This window comes from Neovison vison, chromosome 6 (genome assembly GCF_020171115.1).
Source record: "Neovison vison isolate M4711 chromosome 6, ASM_NN_V1, whole genome shotgun sequence".
Taxonomy (NCBI): Eukaryota; Metazoa; Chordata; class Mammalia; order Carnivora; family Mustelidae; genus Neogale; species Neogale vison.
In genome coordinates, this window is record NC_058096.1 from 177963470 (window position 1) to 177989694 (window position 26225).

Below are 26225 nucleotides of genomic sequence, written 5' to 3' on the forward strand. Positions count from 1 at the left end.
AATGAGCTGCTGTTTCCTTAATGAATCCTGAGTATGAAGCAGCGTGGTAACATTGTCTAGTGTTCCAGCTCATCCAGACGAAGTTCTCTTAAGGAGTAGCCTCATAATTTTGAAGTGCTATGAATTGCCCAAGTATGCTTCCATATTCATATGTCGGCCTGAAACCTTCCAAAGCCAAATAAAAGTGAATTTTAGTTTATTCATTTCTTTAGTACTTTATTAGTAGGGGAGAAACATGGATTTACAAAAATATTTTTATTTTTATATCTTATTTTTTATAAAAAAGATTTTTAAGGGGCCCCTGGGTGGCTCAGTGGGTTAAGCGTCTGCCTTCTGCTCTGGTCTTGATCTCCCTCTGGTTCTGCGATCCAGGCCTGTGTAGCCCTCCCTTGCTCAGCAGGATGTCTGCTTCTCCCTCTCCCTCTGCCTCTCTCCTTGCTTATGTTCTCTCTCTCTCCAATAAATAAATAAAAATCTTAAAAAAAAAGATTTTTAGGTAACTTGATATTTTTTAATGAAAATTTTCTTTATGTTTGAAATTGCCATTAGAAAAATGTTGGGAAAAAATTTTAAGTTGAATATACACGATAGCATAATTGTACTTATTGTTGCTCATAGTTTTGTTTTGTTTTTTTTTTTCCTCTTCCCTCCCTCCTTCTGAAAAAGCTTTATACTTTGGTTCTGTGTCTGTGACAATATTATGTGACAGACTGTCTGACCTGCCTTTGAAATGTGATATAATTGCTTGCTGAGGAACCCGTACAGTTGGCCTCATACTTCCAGATTCCGGAGACTGACTGCAAACATTCTCTTACAAATATGCTTGATAATGAATTCACATTTTCCTTAGAAAAACAAGTCCCCTCAGTGTTTTGATGATAAAACCTGGTACTTAAAGATAAGATAGGTGGAAGGGGCTGGTGGAGAGGACAGAAGTGCTTTGCGGCTTTGAGTGCTGGAAGACACTGTGCCCACACACCTTAGCTCTGAGGACAAGATTTATACTGGGTCTAATGTGATGTTTCTATAATGCTTTTGAGAGTTGAAATATCATCTACCCTGTCCCCCATTAATTGCAGATTCAACTTAGGGTCATTATTAGTCTCTATATTAGGAATAGTTTTATTGGCTCTTCTACCAATAATACAGTCTCTCCTTAGGTTTCTAAGCTCCCCTTAAGAACTCAAAGCCATAAAATGTCTCTTTCTTGGTTTTTACATTGGCCAAATTGCATTTTGACTATATCAGGATGAAAATTAATATTCCTACTTTGAAGTTTTAATTCTTTTAGTGCATATCTGCAGCAAAGATCTTTTCGAAACAAGGTGAGTAGTTTGACAGCATTTTCCCTTTTTTTTTAATTTTTAGGTTGACGCCTTTCCTCCCAATGGTTATGGCTTATACAATATAGTAGGGAACGCGTGGGAATGGACTTCAGACTGGTGGACCGTTCACCATTCTGTTGAAAAAACGCTTAACCCAGTGAGTATCATTCTCAGACTATGTATTGTGAGAAGGTTACATCCATCCCCTAAGCAGTCTGTGGCAAGAATTTCATGTGTTTTCTCAGGAGTATTTGTGTGCTGTTGAAATTCATCTTGGAATTCCCCCCAAAGAGATATTTTAAGTAATATATATTAGGTATTTCAATCTTAAAGCACTGTGAAGGAATGTCTGTGAGCCATTTTATATGCTGCTGGATTGCAATGGTGATAATTTGAGGGAATCTGCCTATAACTTCAGAAATTATATTTAGTCTTATAAATTTGATTGGAATGAGATATTTAAATAACTCTGCAAAATTCATTAATGTTTTTAGTAATAACCAGTGAGATCTGCTAGATAGTATTTATCATGCAACTAATTGCCTGAATTTTGATTGGCTGAATTTTGATTGGCTGAAATTTTGATTCAGGGGTATCATTTAGTGAAAATGAAATAAGGGTATTTTCTGGTGAACGTTGAGTCAGGAAGTTGAGTCATTTGGTGATTATTTCCTGAACTCTGCAGTATGTCAGTTCAATGCATCATATGCCTTGGGAATTAAGACAATCATGTTTATCTAAGTCTTACTTACTCTGGTACAGGAAGAATGTTGAATACAACTAGTATTATACTCTGCCCCTAAAAGCAAGCTCTCCCAGCAGAGTATATAAAAATTGAGACACTACATGAGCATGTAGGTGGGAAGTACTTCCTTTAAAAAAATGTGTCTGAATATTTTTTGTTGGGTGAACAGATTAGGAGGAAAGAACCATTTAAGAATCCCATCTCTAAAAAACTAGACATTCATAAGTCAGACCCAAGAATATATATTTATACCCAAACTAGCTAGATTGGGAATTTAATATGCTCAATTTTAATCTTTAACCTTTGGAAAAGGCACAAAGAGTCATGATAAAGAAAATTAATTCTTTGATCTCTCCTCAGTGGAGGGTTAAGCAGTTCCAGTAATTGAAGAACTTGTCAGACTCTGTGCCTCAGGCCACTTTTCAGAATATGAGGATACATTTGTTTGATATGCTTGATTTTCCCTCACAGAATAACACGTGGTCTGCTCATGAATAATCTGGAGACATAAACCCAAGTTTCTTGGGTGTAGATGAAAAAGCTGAGTTCTTCAGAAACTGTCATTCATCCCCACCCCCACCCCCTACTTCCCTTGTACTTTCTGGCAGGGCTGGTAGAAGTAGCGGTCAGAGACTCTTTTCTCTCCAAAATGATAATAAGGTTGTGAAGTACTCGGTAGGCTTGTGGTTGGAGATGCCATTCTCTATTGGCAAGATGTGACTTGGCATTTGCTATCAGAATCAGAAATAGAATTTTCTTTTCCCCCCATCACATAAAAGCATCTGCATGTTTGGAAGGGGGTGCACAAGGCTTCAGAATTCTGGCAAGTTGTGAATGTATCTATCTGACCATCTGTTGTCGAGCTGAGTGTTTATTAGCTTTCCGTCTTAGAACTGCTTGTGTTTCTTCTAAGGATTTACAGAAAAATTCACATTTTTCTCCTTTTCCCCCAGTCCCAGGCTCTATCTTAGATGTTGTCCTTGCTCTATAAATTGTTCTCATTTTAGATTTCTCTGTGTCACACTGGCCTCGTTTGCTTCCTGATTTGACTGGGATAAAATTCATCTGTTTGGAGAACTAAATCCCAACTTCCTAGAAAACTCAGACTCCATCGTTCAAATCTTTACAACTACCTTCATTTCCCGTGCCACTGGCATCTCCCATCCACAGGACGGCGCCAGCCTCCCAGCTGGGCCCTCTCTTCCCTCTCTCTGCCTTGTGCAGCCACGATGACCTCTACAGAGAACAAGTCTTACGCGGCCACTCCCCTGTTTAAAACCCTTCAGTGGCTTCTTGGTGTCTAAAAAAGAAAGTACAGACTCTGAACACAGCTTCTAAAGGCCAACATAATGCAATCCTTGCTGATCTCTTTTGAGCCATACCTTCTATTTCTTTAAACATTGAATTATAAAATTTAACAAAAATTCAGAAAAGTACAGAAAATAGTATAATAGATACCTACCATTTAGATTTCACATATGATAACAGTTTACTGTATTTACTGTATTTCTCTTAACCAGAAAATAAGAACAGAAACTATTCTCCCAGTTCACACTGGGGATTGTTAATATCTTTAATTTAAGCTCTTCTGGTCAAGGGATAGCACTATCTCACTGTGGTTTTAGTCATTGTATGTTAAAGCTGCATCTGATAACTGGTATGGTTTGGGCTCACATCTTGTTTCCTCACATGCCTGGCTGTGTTTGAATGAGTACCACACAGTGTATGTGAAAGACTATAGATGTAGACCCTGATAGGGGGTCTGGATAGTGTGATCTTTTTCTAGAGAGGATCCACCATTGCCTCTGGAAGCTTCTATTTCTGATGAACTTACTCCAGTCAGGAATTGAGATGTTTTGAACTGAACTTCAGCCCCTATAAGGGGTTCTTCAGGATCCCCAAAGACAGGGGTTTTACTATGGCTCTTCTTCCTTGAAGGGCTCTGAAATCCTGTTTTTTATTTCCTTAGGCCATGAGTCTATTGAAAGTTCTCCTTATAGACCTGCCTATGGTTTTGCCGGGGCTTGTTTGTTCCCCAAGTGCAGTCCTTATATTTCTAAACAAACCCATTTCTGCTTGTAAAGCACCTAGCAGTTTTTATTTTTAAGGTTAATACCTTCAAGCCTTCCACCTTCACCTGTAGGAAAATGAGAAGTGTCACAACGTCTATTCTGTGTGCCAGATACTGAAAGCTTTGTAAGAACTAACCCATTCTTTCAATAACTCCATAGATGGAGTTTTTTTTTTTTTTTTAGTCCTTCCATCCGACAAATTTTTATTTTTATTTAGTCCTTCCATCACACAAATGAGGAAAGCAAGGCACAGAGGAGTTAAATAACTTCACACAGCTAATAAGAGCAGCGAGAGCGCAAACCAAGGCAATCTGACCTCAGAACCTGTGCTGTCAATCACTTCATCACTCTGCCTCCAAACTTCTTAGCACCATGGACGAGACCCTCTGCTGCCCACAAGGGGATCCATAGGCACGACTTTGCTGGGAGAGTGTATCAGTGTTCTCCTGAGAAACAGAACCAGTCAGAGATGGGTGTGTGTCTGTATGTGTATATTTATTTATGTAGAGAAGCTTTATTATGAGGAATTGGCTCATGTGATTATGGAGGCTGAGAAGTCCCACAGTCTGCCATCAGCAAGCTGGAGACCCAAGAAAGCAGGCATTAGAATTCATTCTGAGTCTGAAGACCTGAGAACCAATGGTGTAAACCGCAGTCTGAGGGCAGGAGAAGGTAAGATGAGATGTCACTGCTCAACAGGCAGGCAGGAAACAAAAAAGGGGTGAATACCTCTTTCCTCCACCTTTGTTTCTATTCAGGCCCTTAGCAAATTGTGGATGATGCGCCCCCCCTCCCCCACCCCGCCATGAGGAAGTACAGTCTACTGAGTTCACCGTTTTAAAGGCTCATCTTACCTGGAAACACCCTCCCAGCCACATCCAGAAATAAAGTTTAAACTGGGTACCCAGCCTGTGGTTGCTCAAGTCCACGTAAAATTAGCCATCCAGGTGGAAAGGAGTGCGGGTATATTGGGAATTGCCCCAGAGCTGATCAGGCTAGAATGGGGCTTCCAAAGGAGGGAGAATGTTGTTACTTTGGGACAGAGGAGTAGGCAGGGCCTGATCAAGCTGGGCCCTGTGGACTGGGGCAAAGGGTTTGGGTTTTATTTAATGTGGGACAGAAAGTCCTTGGAGAATTGAAAGCAAACTGGTGTTAAGATTTAGTGTACGTTTCTAAACAATTCCTGACTTTTGGATGGAGGATCGGGCCACAGAGGAATCAGGGAAACCAGTCAGAGCTCCTGTAGTGGTCCTTATGAGCTGGTCCTCCAAGGTCCTGTGCTGGGCCATTGCCAGTCTCTGGTTCCCTGTCATTTCCTCTACACAGTGAACACCTGTCCTGTTTTAGGATGCCACGGCTTCCTGTCTTGAGTCTTTCCCTGACTAGATGCCCCCAATAAAATTATACAGTACCTTGTTTGTGTCCCCTTGAAAACCCACTTCAAATATTTTAATACTGCAGTATAATACAAAAATATTTTTGGACTTTGTCCCAGTTCCTGACAAGGAAGAACAAAAATGCTGGAATTTCCCGATAGGACCGACGTTGCCAGTCATAATGGGCCCTGTTCATCACACCTGAGTTTATGCTACTGGAGCTTAGAGGGGGCCCCTAGATGGCCTCATGATGGACCCATCATCTAAAAGAGCCAGTGATTGGGGACTGGGAACTTTCAGCCCCTCGCACTGACCTCTGGGAGGGTGGAGTGGGCTGGAGAGGGAGCTCTGTAAAAACTATTGAACAAAAGTCAGAGAGCTTCCAGATTGGTGACCACTATGAGGTGCTGGAAGGACGTTGCCTCCAGAGAGGGCGAGGGAGCTCCGTGCCCTTTCCCCGTTCCTGGCCCCCTGAATCTCTTCCCTATGGCTATTCACAAGTTGTATCTTTGTAATAAACCAGTAAATGTAAATAAAGTGCTTTCCTAAGATCTGCAGTCCATCCTAGCAATTTGCCAAAACTGAGGAGGGGGTGCCAGAAACTCTGACTTTGTAGCCAAATTGGTTAGAGGTGTGGATAATTTGGGGGCCGATTTTAGGGGAAAAAAAAAGTTCTGCTCAGCTTCTCAGCCTTAGAGCTGCTGCTGCTGTGAATCAACAGACCCCTACGTGAAACGAAGTTAGGGTAGGAAGGGCTCACCTCTGGGCTTCCCTTTGCTCTGGAATGTGAGCCCTGTACTTCCTCACAGCTGCAGTAGTCCTCATCTGGTTTAGTTAAAACTCCTGCTTCTCACTGAGGTCTTCGCTTACTTGCCCTCTTTCCGTAATGGCCTGTGTGTCACCAGTGCTGGGCAAAGAAGGTGGTGCATAATAGCTGGTCCTGGAACAAAGCCAGTTCAGATACCTAGAATTGAGGGAGTTTGACCACTATCCGTGTTTCAGGTATTTCAAAAGCAAAGGCTAGTTGGAAACAAGAGATTTTTAGGGAGAGTTTCGAACCAAAATATCCAGGCAATCATTAAGACATTTTGACCCAAGAACTGACCTCTTCAGTCTCATGCATAGTATGTTAGCTCCAAGACTAACTCATAATGGCAAGTCATTTTAAAGCTTCTTTGGGGAGATTAAGAAACGTCAGGGCTCTGTATGCAAAGGCTAGTCAGGGAATATCTTTTTCTTTTTCAGTGACTTCAGGGAGCAAAAGTTAATCATTGGTGCTTATTTTATTGGGCAGTTATTTATAGCAAAAGCAGGTAGTAGAAACATCTTGTGTGCTTTGTACACACAGTCCCGAGAGAGGCTGACAGGTATTTGACCATATGAAGTGTGGGTTGGTTTCGTCTTAGCTGGTAGGAGGTTATGGGTAAGATATATGCGTGTGTGTGTGTGTGTGTGTGTGTGTGTGTGTATCTTCTGCAGCTTCTTAAGATGGCGTCACTCTTTTCCACACAGACACAGTCCCAAATGTGACCTTTGTTGCTACCATTTCTTTTAAACAAATTTAAAAAAAAAACTCGTTTTTTTTTTTTCTCTGCAGTTACCTCACACCAAATTCCCTATTAATCTGTGGCAGTATCTAGTGTTTTCAGTAAAAGAATGTGTAGAGCTTCTGTAGCACCCTAGCTTCCAACCCCTGCATACTCACTCACACTACCCACATACCATGCTGACTTGCTTACTGGGAATGGAACTGGGAATGGGAAAGGATGACATGATCTTTCCCACTCAAACTCTAAGGTAGATGGTTTCATTTGGGCAGCTTTCTTTCTGAGGGAAAGAGCTCTGGTCTCGGAATTAGTTGAAGTAACTTGGATTATAGCTTTGCCACTTAATATTGAAGGAATCTCTCTAAACCTAGAATATCTTACCTTTCCTAAAATACAAATTGGTAGTAATTTTATTTGTGAAATTAAATTTGATGATGTTGCACTTGAATATTTTATACCTTTAAAGTACTGTTGCTTATTATTTTTGTTTAAGTTATGTTTTGGCTACCTAATTCGGCTATTATATGGTCCTGTGAAGCAGAATTGATGAGGAATGTTGCTTTGGGAAGTAGAAGAGAAGAAAGTGATATTTATAAATAATGAGCGCTTGATATTCCTCCTATCCATACTTTTTGTTGGCATATCCCATAGTCATCCTTACAATGAAAAACTTGCTAGTGCTTCATGGTTCATTCAAGTCCCGTGGGAATGAAGTTTTCCAAAAAGTTCCTTCTTTGTATAAATCCTGACTGCTTGCCAAATTCTATTAGCTGGAGATTGAGTTTTGTCTTGTTTTTGTCAGTGTGGAATTGGTTGTTCAGTTAGATTGTATTGCTCTAGACAGTTTTGTAAATGTGTCCTGTTTTGCAAGGCTGCTTTGTCACTATATAGAATTGCCCAGGAAGGCTGTAAGCCCTCCTTGTCTGCAGAGTTTATACTCTGCTGGGGTTTTGTTTTTTGTTTTTTGTTTTTTTAAGATTTTATTTATTTATTTGACAGAGACATAACAAGAGAGGGAACACAAGCAGGGGGAGTGGGAGAGGGAGAAGCACGCATTCCGCAGAGCAGAGAGTCCGAAGCGGGGCTCCATCCCAAGTCCCTGGGGTCAGGACTTGAGCCGAAGGCAGACACTTAACAACTGAGCTACCCCGGTGCCCCTGCTCGGCTGGTTTTGAATGACGCTCTGAGCTGTGCCTATCACACATGGCACATGCTTTTGCGCTGACCTGAGATCTGTATGGACAGCCTGCTGGCGGGTGCCAAACTCATCAGTCTTGCTCACACATTCCTTCTCCATTGGATGATGGCCCTGAAGACTGGGACGGAGACTTGGACTTACACGGCTTTGGTCCATCTCCTTTTTTTTTTTTTTTTTTAAGATTTTTTTTTTTAAATTTATTTGACAGAGAGAGAAAGATCACAAGTAGGCAGAGAGGCAGGCAGAGAGAGAGGAGGGAACAGGCTCCCTGCTGAGCAGAGAGCCTGATGCGGGGCTTGATCCCAGGACCCCGAGACCATGACCTGAGCCAAAGGCAGAGGCTTAACACACTGAGCCATGCAGGCGCCCCTGGTCCATCTTCTAATTTCCACACTTGATTGCTCCTTTTCCCAGTAACCCCTCCTCTGGCCTCCGCCACTGCATGAATGAATGAATTTGGTGTAGCAAAAATGTTAGACCCCTGCTTAGCCTGTCTCATAGTCTTTCTGTGCCAATGGCATGTGACTGTCCTTGTTTCAGCCTGGCAAAAATCCAGTTAGTAGCACGTCATCGTTCTTAGTTGAGCCTGCCACCCCCAGCGACCGCCCCCACAGCAGGCTAATCAGTGCATCAGGCAGTCACCAGACTACCAGCTTGTGCGGGGGTTACCTAACTGAGGATTCTTACCTGCTCTAAGGACCTCATTCACATGCTCCTAGTGAGGATGTTTCAGGGACACGAGTTAATCAGTTTGAAGGAGAAGTAACTAGTATTAAATATGGAAAAAGCATTTAAGTGTTAATGAAGTTGAGTTAAATTTGATGATAAATTGATATGGTTTACACTGTATGTGCCAAGGCGGAAAGCAAGGTGATCAAAATATCACCATCTTGGGACTATGTTTAGGAGAAGAATTTTATCTTTTTCTCCCAAGTAGAAGATGGAAATAATTCTGGAGGAAAAACTCATGTTTATCCACTGCCACTTTTCTTTGTGGCTCTGGAGCAAGGTTGATCATCCAGTGACAGCCACAAAACTGCTGAGGAAGAGAAATAAGCTTGAATGTATATGGCTGAGATATTTAGATCCTATAACTACACTTTCAAACACATTATCTCAACACTTGCTTTTTGCTTGAAAAGAGTGAATGCTAATTCTAGTTGCTATTTGGAAGATCGTAAAAACACTGTTTCTGCTTTACAATAAAATTACCTTTATAGCTTCATGTTACTCTTGACTCTTCCTGAAAAATAGAGCAGGACACTCAGATGTATCATGACCTCCTCTCTCAGTGTGGAGGATCAGTGGATCTGAAAGGTGGGAAGTGAACACCTCCAGCCTCTACCTCTGCAGGAATCCCTTCTTTGCTACCCCTGAGGGCTGTGGTCCTGCAGCCTCTCCAGCGCCTGTAGCAACTTGTCGTGTTCTCAGATGTTCTCACTGTTGGCAGGTTCCTCTGGCCAACCAAAGTTTTCTCTCCTGCAGCTTCATCTCATCCTGCACTTGGTGAGAACACAGAACACATTTTCTCTCTGTTTCGTACATGAAAGCTTTCCCGATCCCTGAAGCTAGTCACAGCCTGTGCCCCTTCATCTTTCTCTTTCTAGATAACCATCCCCAACCTTCAGGTGCACCTTGAATAACTTGGTTTCCAATCCAAGGCAACCCGGATTACATTCCTCTGAAGAACATGAGTTGGGGAGTGCAGTACAGGTCCCTTTTTCTAAATGGGCACCTAGAACCATACTTAGCATTCTGGGTGTTTCTGATCTGTGCCAATCACACTGGGGCAGTCCTTTTTCCTCATTCTCTCTCATCAGATCTCAGATTGTGTCAGCAGTAAGAGGTGAGCCTGCGGAATCCAATTGCACTGGGTTTGAATTTTGTTGCTATAATTTTGGCTTACCATTGTATGTCACTGGGCGAGTTCCTTCACTACTCTGGGACTCAGTTTGCTTCTTAAGTGAGGATAATGAATCTTACCTCAGAGAATTGTGAGGGACAGAAAGAATGTTTGTATCGCCCAGCACAATATTTGCAAAAAGCAAGCATATAATATGTGGCAGCTTCAGTTTTAATCATTATTAGTACTCGAGCACTATTTTCAAGAGCCCTACTACTCTTATTATGAGCAGTGCGTTAGCAATGGGAAGAGTAGTGTCTCACTTTTGGCCCCTAGAAAGCTTGTAGCCAAATAAAACCTCCCCCTTTTCCTCCGTGTATAATGATTTTAGGCCACGTCTCCCAAGATACTGTTGCCATATAGCTGTTTTTTATGTAACTTTCTTTAAAATTGTTTGAAGGAAAAATTTTTTGAATTTTCTCTATGTTTATAGCTATGTTTTGAAACTTCATGCAAAGCCTATCTGCTCTTTCCATCAAGTTCAATTTTTTATGGGATTCAACCTTGAGAGACAGCCTAAAGAAATCACTGTCTGTCAGCACTATCATTTATGATAGTAGCTTTCCCTTCTAGCTTATAATCAGCAGATTTGGCCTTGTTTTTGTCATTGATAACACTGTGAACAGGGGCCCAGCCCATATTTACTGAGCACTTCCCATGCTCCAGGGCTGTTTCGGGGATGCAAAGATGTGTGAGATGGATTGGGTAGGGACCAGATCCATCAAGAGGCGCTGTGGTAAGAATTGTTGCTTATCTGGTAGAAGTGGGAGACTTTTCCCTGCTGACTGGAACTGGGAGGGCTTCTCTGAGGAGGTGCCCTTGGAGGAGAATGACAGTAAGTCGGTGAAGTCACCATGCTAGGTCCTCAACATCCAAATGTAAGAAAGGCAGGGCACAGCCCTTTGAGAAACTCATGGTAAGCAGAGAAGTTTTGTTTCTTCTTTCTTTACTGCTTCCATTTTCTTGAAGTTAGTGGCCAGCCATTGGGACCGTGAGTCTCAGCTGCCCTGCACTTGCCCCTCAGTCCTGAAGCACCATGCCCTCTGCAAGCTCAGAGTAAAAGTAAAAATAGTGAGGCATGTGTGTGTGTGTGCGCATGCGTGCGTGTGTGTGTAGGTATGCACCTGTGTGCACGTGTGCTTATCTTTTAGTTTTGCTGAAGTGTATTTTCCCCATCCTTACGGGAGTATTAGAGCTGTTTAAAGAATTTCTCTTACCTAACCAGCTAAGGTCTTTGGAGAATGACTTGTAAATTGTCTTTCTTAGCTTGGTATGCTCAGTAAAAGGGCTTTGATAAGCTATCTTTTCACAGCGTATGCCACTCCTGGGAAGGAAAAGCCATGTGCTCTAAGATTGGGATGGCAGAAGGTCAGCATAAAGGATTAGGGTTATAACAGAAGTGTTAAATGAAAGAGTGAAGAGTTTGCTCCTGTGATTATTTGCTGTCCTCAGCCAGGCTCTTCCTGCTACACAGAATAGCAGATCCATTGTTACGTGATGAAAGCAGAGGTCAGTAGCCTGGGTTTCCATCTGAGATTGAACTTGAAAATGTCATGGGGCCTTAGGTGAGTCATCTCGCCCTTATCTGGCTTATGCTTCATCTATACATTTTGCTAGGGATGTAGCAAGCGATTCCTAGGGCACAATAAATTGGGGCCGCTGCCCCGGTGTCTGGTGCTGGCTGCTCCGGTGTCTGGAGAGGAGGCAATGATGGATGAAGCAGCCAGGAGTAATGTGGTTAAGAAGACTGGTTTAAAAATGATCCAGACCGGTCTACGTCCTAGTTCTGCCACTTGATGGCACGGGGGCTTTGCAGGAAGAGGATGGCATCCTTCAGTTCTGTTTCCTCATCTGTAATATGGGAGTAACAATCACATTTAAGGACCCTGGGTTGTTCTGAGGATTAAAAAGAGATTAGAGCGGTTAGCATTGCACCTGCCACGTAGTCATTACTCTAGAGCCACTTCTTATTTTCCAGGTACCTCTCAGTTGGAACATTTACTTTTTTGAAAATCCTTTCCTTTTCAGCACTTCTTCCTGTTTTTCATTGGACCAGATTAAGTTCTTTTTCTTTCATTTATTTCATAAACATTTAATGAGCACGTGCTATGTGCTAGGGGCAGCCTAAACAACATAGTTCTTGCCTATAGAGAGTTTGAATTTCAAAATCCCTAATTATGGTCCCTTTCTTCTGTGGTAATAGCAAGTTTTTGCCCCACTGACTTTTGGGAAGTCAGAACCAAAGCCCAGGTTTCTGGTTTCCTCTCAAAGGTTGTTTATTCTTTCCATGTGCCTCTGTGTACTTATGTGTCCTTATTAGTGTAAGGCTATTTACCTGGGAAGGGCCAGGAAGAAAGGAGTGTGGTAGGGCTTGCAGATGCCCCCTTATTTATCTGGGTCCAAAGCCGGAAGACCAGGTCTGAGCAGCTTTTCTGGCCAGAGGAGGGATACTTGGTGAAATTCTAGTGGATGTAGGCCTACATAATGGGTCCTCTGCAGACGTTTTAATCTCCTGTCTCCGTGTGCTCTGGGTTATGAATTGGTAGCCAGAAGCTTAGATGTTCTCTCCAGGACTCAACTTTCTCAACCACACATGACATTCTGTCTTCTGTTCTACGAGCTTCCGACCCATCTTCTGCATACAGACAGTTCCCTTTTCGGTTTCCCCGGACAGTTTTCTTTTTGGTTTTACAATGACTCTCCCAATACTCTCCCCAGTGTCTTAGCCCCTAACTTATCCAACATTTTCAGTCAAGGCCTCTATCTCATCATGCTTGGCAGTCAGCAAAAGCCAATTTAACATATGTGTATTTCCCCAATGCAGAATAGTTCTTGTCTTTATAGTTTTTTACACACAACTGTCCATATTCATAAATCTTTTTCCCATGGTACTTCTCAGTCAGAGGTGGAATTCTGTTTGGAAAGAAAAAGTGGGGTCTCTGTCAACTTGAAGACAGTGACCCAAACCCGTTCCCATATTAGCTTTCTAGATTATTAGTGTAAAGTGTGATTTGGGTTCCAAAAGAAGAGATAAGCCTCAGACCTGGCATCCAGGTGTGATCACCCTGACTTTACCACAGGCTGCCCCCTAGTGCTTTTGGGAGGAGTCAAATCGAAGTGCTGCTTCTTTACATCTTTAGGCTGTTTTGGGTTTTTTTTTTCCCCTGAAGACCTTAAAGTGCTTTTTCTCTGTCAGTCTCTCTCCCTCTATTTCTCATATCCTCAAAATATTCCTGCTTGTGCAAAAGGAGGCATGTGGTCTTAAGACTCATTTCTTATGATAATTTATAGAGAGAGGTGTTGACTTTGCCCCAGATTTTGAATTTGGTTTTCAGAGTCAGGATTAAATCCCAAGTCTTCTGATCGCGAGACTTACATAGTGTTTACTGGACTCCAGATGTTATTTGAGAAACAAAACATGAAAGCTACTTACTTCCTTATAGTATTTTATCACAGACTGCCTACATTAAAGCAGGAATTTCAGGAAGTGTTATAAATATGGAAGATAATTTAGGAGATGTGAGTTGCTGTGTCATGCAGTGGCTTTTTCCAAAAGCAAAGGAGAGGCAGGGAATTATGCCTGTCGTTCCTTTCATCTTGAGATTTTAAATCAACTTTATGTCCTTACCTTCCTAATCTGTTCTTTCCGCTAAATTATTTTTAAAAATTACTGATTCTGCAAATCAGCTTTTGTACCTAACATTTGACTTGTTAATTAATTGTAAAAGTAATATAGTGTTGTTTTCCATTTCTATAGCCTTACCTTCCCTGACTCCCTATGCTATCGTGTGACTCATTTGTTCTTTTCCTAAGGATCTGGAAATAAAACCATGTTATTGAGAAGAGAAAAATAGAACAGTTAAGTCATCTTTTTTGCCAGGTTATTCTGGGAATTTCTTTTCATGTGGATATGTAGACACATTTATAATATAGGCATATACATATCCACATGTGTGATTTCTATATAAGTATATACTTTTATTCATTCAGGAAAACTTATTGGCAGCCCACTCAGTGCCAGACTCATATGTTGGATTCTGGGAATTCAACAGACACAATTCCCTTGCCCTCACGGAGCTTGCAGATGTTAAGGAATCAAGCAAACTTACCTAATTACGTATACATGTGTATGTACTAAATTCTATGTACGGAAGAAGTATAACATAATGGTTGAAAGCATGCATTTTTCGGGTTGGACCTGTTTTTCTAGCTCAGCTGGTGACATTAAGTCACTTAAACTCTCACTCAACTTCTTCATTGATAAGGAAGTAGGAGCACCCCTTGTGGAGTTACTGAGAGGTTTTAGTAAGATAATGCAAAAAAAATTTTTAATGTAGTGGCTGGTATGTAGTAAGAACTTGATAAATCTAATTATGACCTCTGTGTTTTTCATGTATAGTGACAATTTAAATACAGTCAGTTAGCAAGCTATGAACTGGTACCTTACTCTGAAATTAGATCTATGGAAGACATTTGTTCTGGACCTTTTTAGGAATGTGATAAGGAGATAAGCCATCTGGTAGTATTCAGTTATAAATAACACTTCTTTTCATGGACAGTTTCTATCTAGCTCATACCCACTAAAGGAAGTACACACTGCTTTTAATGAGGCAACAGAACTTACAGAATTGGGGCCTTACCAGTGGTCCACTTTCTAGATGTTGAAAATAAAATCATGGAAGTCTTCAAGTATTCTTTGAAAATAATGTCTGCCTATAAATACCATTTGGCACAAGCTAATTGCTTATACTCTCTTTGTAACTTGCTAATGAGTTGTCACTGAAGAACACAGAAGGTGTGAGAGTAAGAGAAGGTGATAAATGAAATCCTTAGGAAGGCTACTCTTTAATTTTCTCACTTCAAGCAATGTTTAGAGCCATATCTGACTTTGTAAGTAGGGCTGAACAGTTTTATACCATTAGTATGAGAGATGAAAGTGGTTGAGTGTGGAGCAAACCTTTCAGCAAATGTAGTCTGTACCCTGTGATATTAGTTGGCCCAGAAGCTACTTTCCTTGAAGATGATACCACTGTAAACCCTGCATTATTTAGAGTGAAGTGTACTTTAGAACTAATCCATTAGATAGACCTTGAATGTTCTATTGCATGTTAAGCTCCACGAAATTAAAGAACCATCTGCATATTCCGTAGAACAGAGGATGAGAATGTTGGTTCTTTGTTGTATTGTTTCAGTGGGCTACTTATTTTCTCTTAATAATTGCTTCTTCTATGTTTACATTGACTGGTTTTCATCCTAGATGTTTCATGGTCTTTGACAATGGTGTTAAAAACTACCATTTATTTCCATAATTACTGTAGTCCATGCCTCCTCAACAGCTCATAAATACCTACCATTAATAGGTCAGAGTATTAACCATTTTCCTAGTACCTTGCTGCTCTTCTCCCCCCACCCCCAACTTCCTGCCAGGAAGTTGGATAGAGTGGCTGTAGGAATTAAGGCCCCTGGCCACATCATACCTACTAGAATGGCTGCTGTTTTTTAAAAACAGAAAATGATAAGGGTGGAAAAGATGTGGAAAATTGGAAATCAGCTCCAACTGTTGCTGGGACTTGCTGTGAAAACCAGCATAGGTTTCCTCAACATATTGAAAATAGAACTATATAATCCAGCAGTTCCACTTTGAAAGCACGGCCTTGAAGAGATATTTGTACACCCATTTTCACAGCAGCATTATTTACCATAGCCAAAAGGTGGAACCACTCAAGTGTCCACTGATGGATGGATGGTTGATGGAAATGTGGTACAACATGCGATGAAATATTATTCAGCAATAAAAAGGAAGAAAATGCTGACACAGGCTATCACACGGATAATCCTTGAAGACATTGTGCTAAGTGAAATAAGCCAGTCACAAAAAGATAAATATTGTACGAATCTGCTTAAATGAGGTTCATAGAACATTCAGATTCATAGAGACAGAAAGAATGGCTGTTGTGCATTTAGCACTTGTGGTTGCCAAGGAAGAACAGAGACTTAGTGTTTAATGGGTTGAGTTTCAGTTTTGCTTGCTGAAAAGAGTGCCGGGTTTTGATGGTGGTGATGGTTGCATTTGACTGTACTTAATGCCGTCGAACTGTATGTAGTTGACACTTGAACAGCAGAGGGTTTGGGGCACTGACCCCCTGGATAATCAAACATCCACATATAACTTCTGGCTCCTCCATAAGGTAACTGTTGCTAGCCTGCTACTGACTGAAAGCCTTACCGATAACTTAGTCAGTCTATTAACACACATTTTGTATGTTATGTGTATGGTATAATGTATTTTTACAATAAAGTAAGCTAGAGAAAAGACAATGTTACTAAGAAAGAGAAAAGACATTTACAGGACTACAGTGTATTTATTATTATTATTATTTAATTAATTTATTTACTTTCAGCATAACAGTATTCATTATTTTTTCACCACACCCAGTGCTCCATGCAATCTGTGCCCTCTATAATACCCACCACCTGGTACCCCAACCTCCAACCCCCCCGCCACTTCAAACCCCTCAGATTGTTTTTCAGAGTCCATAGCCTCTAATCGTTCACCTCCCCTTCCAATTTCCCCCAACTCCCTTCTCATCTCTAACTCCCCATGTCCTCCATGCTATTTGTTATGCTCCACAAATAAGTGAAACCATATGATAATTGACTCTCTCTGCTTGACTTATTTCATTCAGCATAATCTCCTCCAGTCCCGTCCATGTTGCTACAAAAGTTGGGTATTCATCCTTTCTGATGGAGGCATAATACTCCATAGTGTATATGGACCACATTTTCCTTATCCATTTGTCTGTTGAAGGGCATCTTGGTTCTCTCCATAGTTTGGTGACCGTGGCCATTGCTGCTATAAACATTGGGGTACATATGGCCCTTCTTTTCACGACATCTGTGTCTTTGGAGTAAATACCCAGTAGTGCAATTGCAGGGTCATAGGAAAGTTCTATTTTTAATTTCTTGAGGAATCTCCACACAGTTCTCCAAAGAGGCTGCACCAACTTGCATTCCCACCAACAGTGTAAGAGGGTTCCCCATTCTCTACATCCCCTCCAACACATGTTGTTTCCTGTATTGTTAATTTTGGCCATTCTAACTGGTGTAAGGTGATATCTCAATGTGGTTTTAATTTGAATCTCCCTGAGGGCTAGTGATGATGAACATTTTTTCATGTGTCTGATAGTCATTTGTGTGTCTTCATTGGAGAAGTGTCTGTTCATATCTTCTGCCCATTTTTTGATATGATTATCTGTTTTGTGTGTGTTGAGTTTGAGGAGTTCATTATAGATCCTGGATATCAACCTTTTGTCTGTACTGTCATTTGCAAATACCTTCTCTCATTCTGTGGGTTGCCTCTTTGTTTTTTTGAACTGTTTCCTTTGCTGTGCAGAAGCTTTTGATTTTGATGAAGTCCCAAAAGTTTATTTTCGCTTTTGTTTCCTTTGCCTTTGGAGACATATCTTGAAAGAAGTTGCTGTGGCTGATATGGAAGAGATTACTGCCTATGTTCTCCTCTAGGATTCTGATGGATTCCTGTCTCACGTTGAGGTCCTTTATCCATTTTGAGTTTATCTTTGTGTACGGTGTAAGAGAATGGTTGAGTTTCATTCTTCTACATATAGCTATCCAGTTTTCCCAGCACCATTTATTGAAGAGACTGTCTTTTTTCCACTGTATATTTTTTCCTGTTTTGTCGAAGATTAATTGACCATAGAGTTGAGGGTCCATATCTGGGCTCTCTACTCTGTTCCACTGGTCTATGTGTCTGTTTTTATGCCAGTACCATGCTGTCTTGGTGATCACAGCTTTGTAATAAAGCTTGAAATCAGGTAATGTGATGCCGCCAGTTTTATTTTTGTTTTTTGATGTTTCCTTAGCGATTCAGGGTCTCTTCTAATTCCATACAAATTTTTGGATTATTTGCTCCAGCTCTTTGAAGAATACTGGTAGAATTTTGATCGGAATGGCATTAAAAGTATAGATTGCTCTAGGCGGTATAGACATTTTAACAATGTTTATTCTTCCGATCCAAGAGCATGGAATGGTCTTCCATCTTTTTGTGTCTTCTTCAATTTCTTTCATGAGTGTTCTGTAGTTCCTCAAGTACAGATCCTTTACCTCTTTGGTTAAGTTTATTCCCAGGTATCTTATGGTTCTTGGTGCTATAGTCAATGGAATCCATTCTCTAATTTCCCTTTCTGTATTTTCATTGTTAGTGTATAAGAAAGCCACTGATTTCTGCACATTGACTTTGTATCCTGACACGTTGCTGAATTGCTGTATGAGTTCTAGTAGTTTGGGGATGGAGTCTTTTGAGTTTTCCATATAAAGAATCATGTCATCTGCGAATAGAGAATTTATTTTTTTTTAAAAATCTGCCTATGAGTAGATTTATGCAGTTTAAAACCATGTTGTTAAAGGGTCAACTTGTACTTAAAAATGGATGAAATGGTAAGTTTTATGTGTATTTCACATAAAAATTATATAAAATAATTTAAAAAAAAGAAAAGTCCAGGTCCTTGAATAAGGCATCTGAAAGACAGTTATGTTGCTTACCTCTCGTCTTGGCAAGAATTAGTAGAAAGGATCCCTGGAGGCAAAGTGGTTTGGGTTGGAGAAACTTTAAGGTGGAAGGATCTGGGGATGTATCCACCATCTTGTGCTGAATAGTGCTGATAAAAGGACTTTGTAGGGTTTCTAGTGTAGCACCTGCATTTCACAGGGGAGGACACACAGGCCAAGAGTAAAGTGACAGAACCCCGACTAGACACTCGTTCTCCTGCCTTCCTCGCCTGTGTGGTGGCTCCCTGGTGATGCCTCCTGCCACAGCTCATCCTGGGGGATTTCTGCAGTTTTCTCACTGATACTTCCTGCTTGTCATCTGTAGTAAGCCCAGCACTTTTTATTTCCAGAGTTAGTGTCAGACACTCCAGATCAAGGGCTCCATCCCACAAGGCTGCTCTCATTTTATTTTATTTTTTTTAAGGCTGCTCTCATTTTAGATGCCAGTTCCAGATGAGCTCACTACAGTAGGCACACTTCTGCCAGCAGACTACAGACTTGCAGGTTCTCATGATCTCCTCTTCAGCTTGGGAATTTACTAGAACAACTCAAGAACTCAAGAAAGTGCTTTGCTTATGGTTACTGGTGAATTATAAAGGATACAAATCAGGAATAGCCAAATAGAGGAGATGCATAGAGAAAAGGTATGGAAGTGGAGTGGTACAAAGCTTTCATGCCCTTTCCATGTATGCCAACTTCTGGCACCTCCAGTTGTTCAACTTGGTAGCTTTCTGAACCCTGTCATTCAGAGGTTTTTACAGATGTTTAGTTAAGTAAGCATGATTGATCAAATTATTGGCCAATGGTGATTGAACCCAATGTCCAGTCCCCCGACCCCAGACCCTCCCTGCAGGTCACGTGTGGGCCTGAAAGTTCCAAGCCCTCTAATGGGTTGGTCTTTCTGGCAGCCAGGCCCCATCTTGAAAGTAACTACACACCCAACCCTTGTCCCTAATGAAACATCTCATTATCTTACAAAAGAAAGACAGTCATCACTTGGGACGTTCCAAGGATTTTAGGAGCCATTTGCCGGGAACCAGAGACAAAGACCCGATGTTTATTTTTTTATTATAGCACAGCTAGGAGGAAAGGGATATGTGGGGTGAGAGGAGAGGTAGTGATGGTGGGTGGAGGAAGGGCATGGTCTTTCAGCCTGTCTGCTTACATGCCATCTGATGGAGACACTAAATGCAGCATTGAAGCAAATCTTGCAGTTGTCTGAGGGAAGATGCAGGAAGAACAGTAAGTGTAAAAAGACAGTGGTGTCACTGAGGGCTTCGAGAAAAGGGATGATGTGAAACACACAGGTGTCATGTTATCTTGCGGGACGAGTGAGGGGGCGGCCGCAGGTCGTCTATGAATGGTTTAGCACCAGGTTCCCCACGAATAGGCTTTCGTTTTCTTAAAAACCATCTGCAACCAGTCTTGTATATTCACACATCCACTTTCTATGTTGTGGCTCACTTAAGTTTTATGGTGCCTGTGGTTTTTTAGTAATGAAACTATTGAACTCCCTACTTACCATCTTCTTTCTTTTTTTAAATTAATATATAGTGTATTATTTGCTTCAGGAGTACAGGTCTGTGAATCATTAGTCTTCACAGCACTCACTATAGCACATACCCTCCCCACTGTCCATCCCCCGGCCACCCCCTCCCTCCCTCCCATCCCATAACAACCCTCAGTTTGTTTTGTGAGATTCAGACTCTCTTATGGTTTGTTTCCCTCCCCAGTCCCATCTTGTTTCATTTTTTCCCTCTGTACCCCCCACAACCCCCCACCCTATTAAATTCCTCATATCAGAGATACCATATGATAATTGTCTTTCTCTGATTGACTAATTTCGCTTAGCATAATATCCTCTAGTTCCATCCACATCATTGCAAATGGCAGGATTTCGTTTTTTGATGGCAGCATAATATCCCATGGTGTGTGTGTGTGTGTGTGTGTGTGTGTGTCTCACATCTTCTTTATCCATTCATCTGTTGATGGACATCTAGGTACTTTCCATAGCTTGGCTATTGTGGACATTGCTGCTATAAACATGCGGGTGCATGTGCCCCTTTGGATCACTACATTTGTATCCTTAGGGTAAACACCCAGTAGTGCGATTCCTGGGTCATAGGGTAGCTCTATTTTCAACATTTTGAGGAAACTCCATACTGTTTCCAGAGTGGCTGCACCAGCTTGCATTCCCACCAACAGTGTAGGAGGGTTCCCCTTTCTCTGCATCCTCACCAAATTTCTCATTTCCTGACTAGTTAATTTTAGCCATTCTGACCAGTGTTTGGTGGTATCTCACTGTGGTTTTGATTTGTATTTCCCTGATGCCGAGTGATGTTGAGCACTTCTTCATATGTCTGTTGGCCATTTGTATGTCTTCCTTGCAGAAATGTCTGTTCATGTCTTCTTCCCATTTCTTAATTGGATTATTTGTTCTTTGGATGTTGGGTTTGGTAAGTTCTTTATAGGTTATGGATATTAGCCCTTTATCTTATATGTCATTTGCCAATATCTTCTCCCATTCTGTTGGTTTTGTTGGCTGCTGTTGGTTTTTTGTTGACTTTTGGTTTTGTTGACTGTTACCTTTTCTCTGCAAAAGCTTTTGATCTTGATAAAGTCCCAGTAGTTATTTTTGCCCATCTTTCCCTTGCACCTGAGGTCAAAGAGGTGCTGCCTGTGTTCTTTTCAAGGATTTGATGGGCTCCTGTCTCCCATTGAGGTCTTCCATCCATTTTTGAGTCTATTTTTGTGTGTGGTGTAAGGAATGGTCCAGTTTCATTCTTCTGCATTTGGCTGTCCAATTTTCCCAGTACCATCTTTTGAAAAGACTATCTTTTTTCCATTGGACATTCTTTCCAGCTTTGTGAAAGATTAGTTGACCTTAGAGTTGAGGATCCATTTCTGGGCTCTGTATTCTGTTCCATTGATGGATGTGTCTGCTTTTGTGCCAGTACTATACTGTCTTGATGATTATATCTTTGTAATAGAGCTTGAAGTCTGGAATTGTGATGCCACCAGCTTTGGTTTTCTTTTTCAACATTCCTCTGGCTATTCAGGGTCTTTTCTGGTTCCATATATATTTTAGGATTATTTGTTCCATTTCTTTGAAAAAAATTGATGGGATTTTGATAGGGATTGCATTAAATGTGTAGATTGCTTTAGGTGGCTTAGACATTTTCACAATATTTGTTCTTCCAGTTCATGAGCATGGAATGTTTTTTCATTTCTTTCTTTTTTTTTATAAACATATAATATATTTTTATTCCCAGGGGTACAGGTCTGTGAATCATCAGGTTGACACACTTCACAGCACTCACCAAAGCACATACCCTCCCCAATGTCCATAACCCCCTTCTCCCAACCCCCCTCCCCCCAGCAACCCTCAGTTTGTTTTGTGAGATTAAGAGTCACTTATGGTTTGTCTCCCTCCCAATCCCATCTTGTTTCATTGATTCTTCTCCTACCCACTTAAGCCCCCATGTTGCATCATCACTTCCTCATATCAGGGAGATCATATGATAGTTGTCTTTCTCCACTTGACTTATTTTGCTAAGCATGATACGCTCTAGTTCCATCCATGTTGTCGCAAATGGCAAGATTTCATTTCTTTTGATGGCTGCATAGTATTCCATTGTGTATATATACCACCTCTTCTTCATCCATTCATCTCTTGATGGACATCTAGGTTCTTTCCATAGTTTGGCTATTGTGGACATTGCTGCTATAAACATTCGGGTGCACGTGCCCCTTCGGATCACTATGTTTGTATCTTTAGGGTAAATACCCAGTAGTGCAATTGCTGGGTCATAGGGCAGTTCTATTTTCAACATTTTGAGGAACCTGCATGCTGTTTTCCATAGTGGTTGCACCAGCTTGCATTCCCACCAACAGTGCAGGAGGGTTCCCCTTTCTTTGCATCCTCGCCAGCATCTGTCATTTCCTGACTTGTTGATTTTAGCCATTCTGACTGGTGTGAGGTGATATCTCATTGTGGTTTTGATTTGTATTTCCCTGATGCCGAGTGATATGGAGCACTTTTTCATGTGTCTTTTGGCCATCTGGATGTCTTCTTTGCAGAAACGTCTGTTCATGCCCCCTGCCCATTTCTTGATTGGATTATTTGTTCTTTGGGTGTCGAGTTTGCTAAGTTCTTTATAGATTTTGGACACTAGTCCTTTATCTGATATGTTGTTTGCAAATATCTTCTCCCATTCTGTCAGTTGTCTTTTGGTTTTTTTAACTGTTTCCTTTGCTGTGCAAAAGCTTTTGATCTTGATAAAATCCCAATAGTTAATTTTTGCCCTTGCTTCCCTTGCCTTTGGCGATGTTCCTAGGAAGATGTTGCTGCGGCTGAGATCGAAGAGGTTGCTGCCTGTGTTCTCCTCAAGGATTTTGATGGATTCCTTTCTCACATTGAGGTCCTTCATCCATTTTGAGTCTATTTTTGTGTGTGGTGTAAGGAAATGGTCCAGTTTCATTTTTCTGTACTTTGCTGTACTTTGTCAAATGCTTTTTCAGCATCTATTGAGAGTATCATATGGTTCTTGTTCTTTCTTTTATTAATGTAGTGTATCACATTGATTGATTTATGGATGTTGAACCAACCTTGTGGCCCAGGAATAAATCCCACCTGGTTATGGTGAATAAGCCCTTTAATGTACTGTTGGATCCTATTGGCTAGTATTTTGGTGAGAATTTTTGCATCCCTGTTCATCAAGGATATTGGTCTGTAATTCTCCTTTTTGATGGGGTCTTTGTCTGGTTTTGGGATCAAGGTAATTCTGGCCTCATAAAATGAGTTTGGAAGTTTCCTTCCATTTCTGTTTTTTTGAAACAATTTCGGGAGAAGAGGTATTAATTCTTCTTTAAATGTTTGGTAGAATTCCCCTGGGAAGCCGTGTGGCTCTGGGCTCTTGTTTTTTGGGAGATTTTTGATGCCTGCTTCAGTCTTCTTACTGGTTATGGGTCTGTTCAGGTTTTCTATTTCTTCCCAGTTCAGTTTTGGTAGTTTATATATCTCTAGGAACGCATCCATTTCTTCCAGATTGTCAAATTTGCTGGTGTATAGTTGCTCATAATATGTTCCTATAAGTATGTACTTCTTTTTTTTTTAATATTTTATTTATTTATTTGACAGAGAGAGATCACAAGTAGGCAGAGAGGCAGGCAGAGAGAGAGAGAGGAGGAAGCAGGCTCCCCGCTGAGCAGAGATGTGGGGCTCAATCCCAGGACCCTGGGATCATGACCTGAGCCGAAGGCAGAGGCTTTAACCCACTGAGCCACCCAGGCGCCCAAGAAAGTACTTCTTTGGTGTTGGTTGTGATCTCTCCTCTTTCCTTCATGATTTTATTAATTTGGCTCCTTTCTCTTTTCTTTTTGTTAAGTCTGGCCAGGGATTTATCAATCTTATTAATTCTTTCAAAGAACCAGCTCCTAGTTGCATTGATTTGTTTTACTGTTCTTTTGGTTTCTATTTCATTGATTTTTGCTCCGATCTTTATTATTTCTCTTCTCCTGCTGGCTATCTTTGCTCTTCTTTCTCCAGGTCCTTTAGGTGTAGGGTTAGGTTGTGTACTTGAGACCTTTCTTGTTTCTTGAGAAAGGCTTGTATCGCTGTATACTTCCCTCTCAGGACTGTCTTTGCTGTGTTGCAAAGATTTTGAACAGATGTGTTTTCATTTTCATTTGTTTCCGTGAATTTTTAAAATTACTTCTTTAATTTCCTGTTTGACCCATTCATTCTTTAGTAGGCTGCTCTTTAATCTCCATGTATTTTAGTTCTTTCCAACTTTCCTCTTGTGGTTGAGTTCTAGTTTCAAAGCATTGTGGTCTGAAAATATGCAGGGAATAATCCCAATCTTTTGGTACCAATTAAGACTTGATTTGTGACCCAGGATGTGATCTATTTTGGAGAATGTTCCATGTGCACTAGAGAAGAATGTGTATTCTGTTGCTTTGGGATGGAATGTTCTGAATATATCTGTGATACCCATGTGATCCAGTGTGTCATTTAAAGCCTTTATTTCCTTGTTGATCTTTTGCTTAGATGATCTATTTTGGCGAGGGATTGTTAAAGTCCCCTACTATTATAGCATTATTGTCGATGTGTTTCTTTGATTTTGTTATTAATTGGTTTATATAATTGGCTTCTCCCATGTTAGGGGCATGTATATTTAAAATTGTTAGGTCTTCGTGTTGGACAAACCCTTTAAGTATGATATAGTGTCTTTCGTCATCTCTTACTGTAGTCTTTGGCTTAAAATCGAATTTATCTGATAAAAGGATTGTTACCCCAGCTTTCTTTCTTTCTTTCTTTTTTAAGTTTTTATTTATTTATTTGACAGAGAGAGAGATCACAAGTAGGGATTGAAACAGGCAGAGCGGGGTGTTTGGGGAAGCAGGCTCCCTGCCAAGCAGAGAGCCCGATGCAGGCTTTGATCCCAGGACCCTGAGATCATGACCCGAGCTGAAGACAGAGGCTTAACCCACTGAGGCACCCAGGTGCCCACCCCCGGCTTTCTTTTGATGTCCATTAGCATGGTAAATTGTTTTCTACTCCCTCACTTTAAATCTGGACATGTCTTTGGGTCTAAAATGAGTTCTTTTGGACAGCATATTGATGGGTCTTGTTTTTTTTATCCATAGTGATACCCTGTGTCTTTTGATTGGGTCATTTAGCCCATTTACATTCAGGATAACTGTTTAAAGATATGAATTTCATGCCACTGTATTGCCTGTAAGGTGTCTGTTACTGTATATTGTCTCTTTTTCGTTCTGGTCTGTTATTTTTAGGCTCTCTCTTTGCTTAGAGGACCCCTTTCAATATTTTCTGTAAGGCTGGTTTGGTGTTCACAAATTGTTTTAGTTTTTGTTTGTCCTGGGAGCTTTTTATCTCTCCTATTTTCAGTGACAGCCTAGCTGGATATGGTATCCTTCACTACATATTTTTCTCATTTAGTGCTCTGAATATATCATGCCAGTCCTTTCTGGCTTGCCAGGTCTCTGTGGAGAGGTCTACTGCCAGTCTAATATTTCTCCCATCATATTTTATAGACCTCTTGTCTCAAACTACTTTCAGGATTTTCTCTTTGACACTGAGATTTCTAAGTTTGACTATCCAGTAATGGGGTTTGAACCTGTTTTTATTGATATTGATGGGGGTTCTCTGTGCATCCTGGATTTTGATGCTTGTTCCCTTCTCCCAATTAGGGAAATTCTCTCCGATATACCTTCTACCCCTCTCTCTCTTTCTTCCTCTTCTGGGATCCCAATTGTTCTAATATTGTCTCATCTTGTGGTATCATTCATCTCTTGAGTTCTCTCCTCATGGTCTAGTAGTTGTTTATCTTTCAGTTTCTCAGCTTCTTTATTCTCTGTCATTTGGTCTTCTATATCCCTAATTCTCTCTTCAGCCTCATTTAGTCTAGCAGTTAAGAGCCTCCATTTTTTATTGCACCTCATTAGCTTTTTTGATTTCAAATTTTTAACATT

The 26225-nt window shown here is 40.9% G+C and overlaps 1 protein-coding gene across 1 annotated transcript in view; it reads left to right on the top strand.

The window, feature by feature from the left end:
* SUMF1 (sulfatase modifying factor 1) overlaps window positions 1-26225 on the top strand; it is a 106795-nt gene that overhangs the window by 54299 nt on the left and 26271 nt on the right. Inside the window, exon 7 of the mRNA XM_044253120.1 lies at window positions 1369-1482. Coding sequence (XP_044109055.1) covers window positions 1369-1482 — 114 coding nt within the window. The remainder of the gene's footprint in view (window positions 1-1368; window positions 1483-26225) is intronic.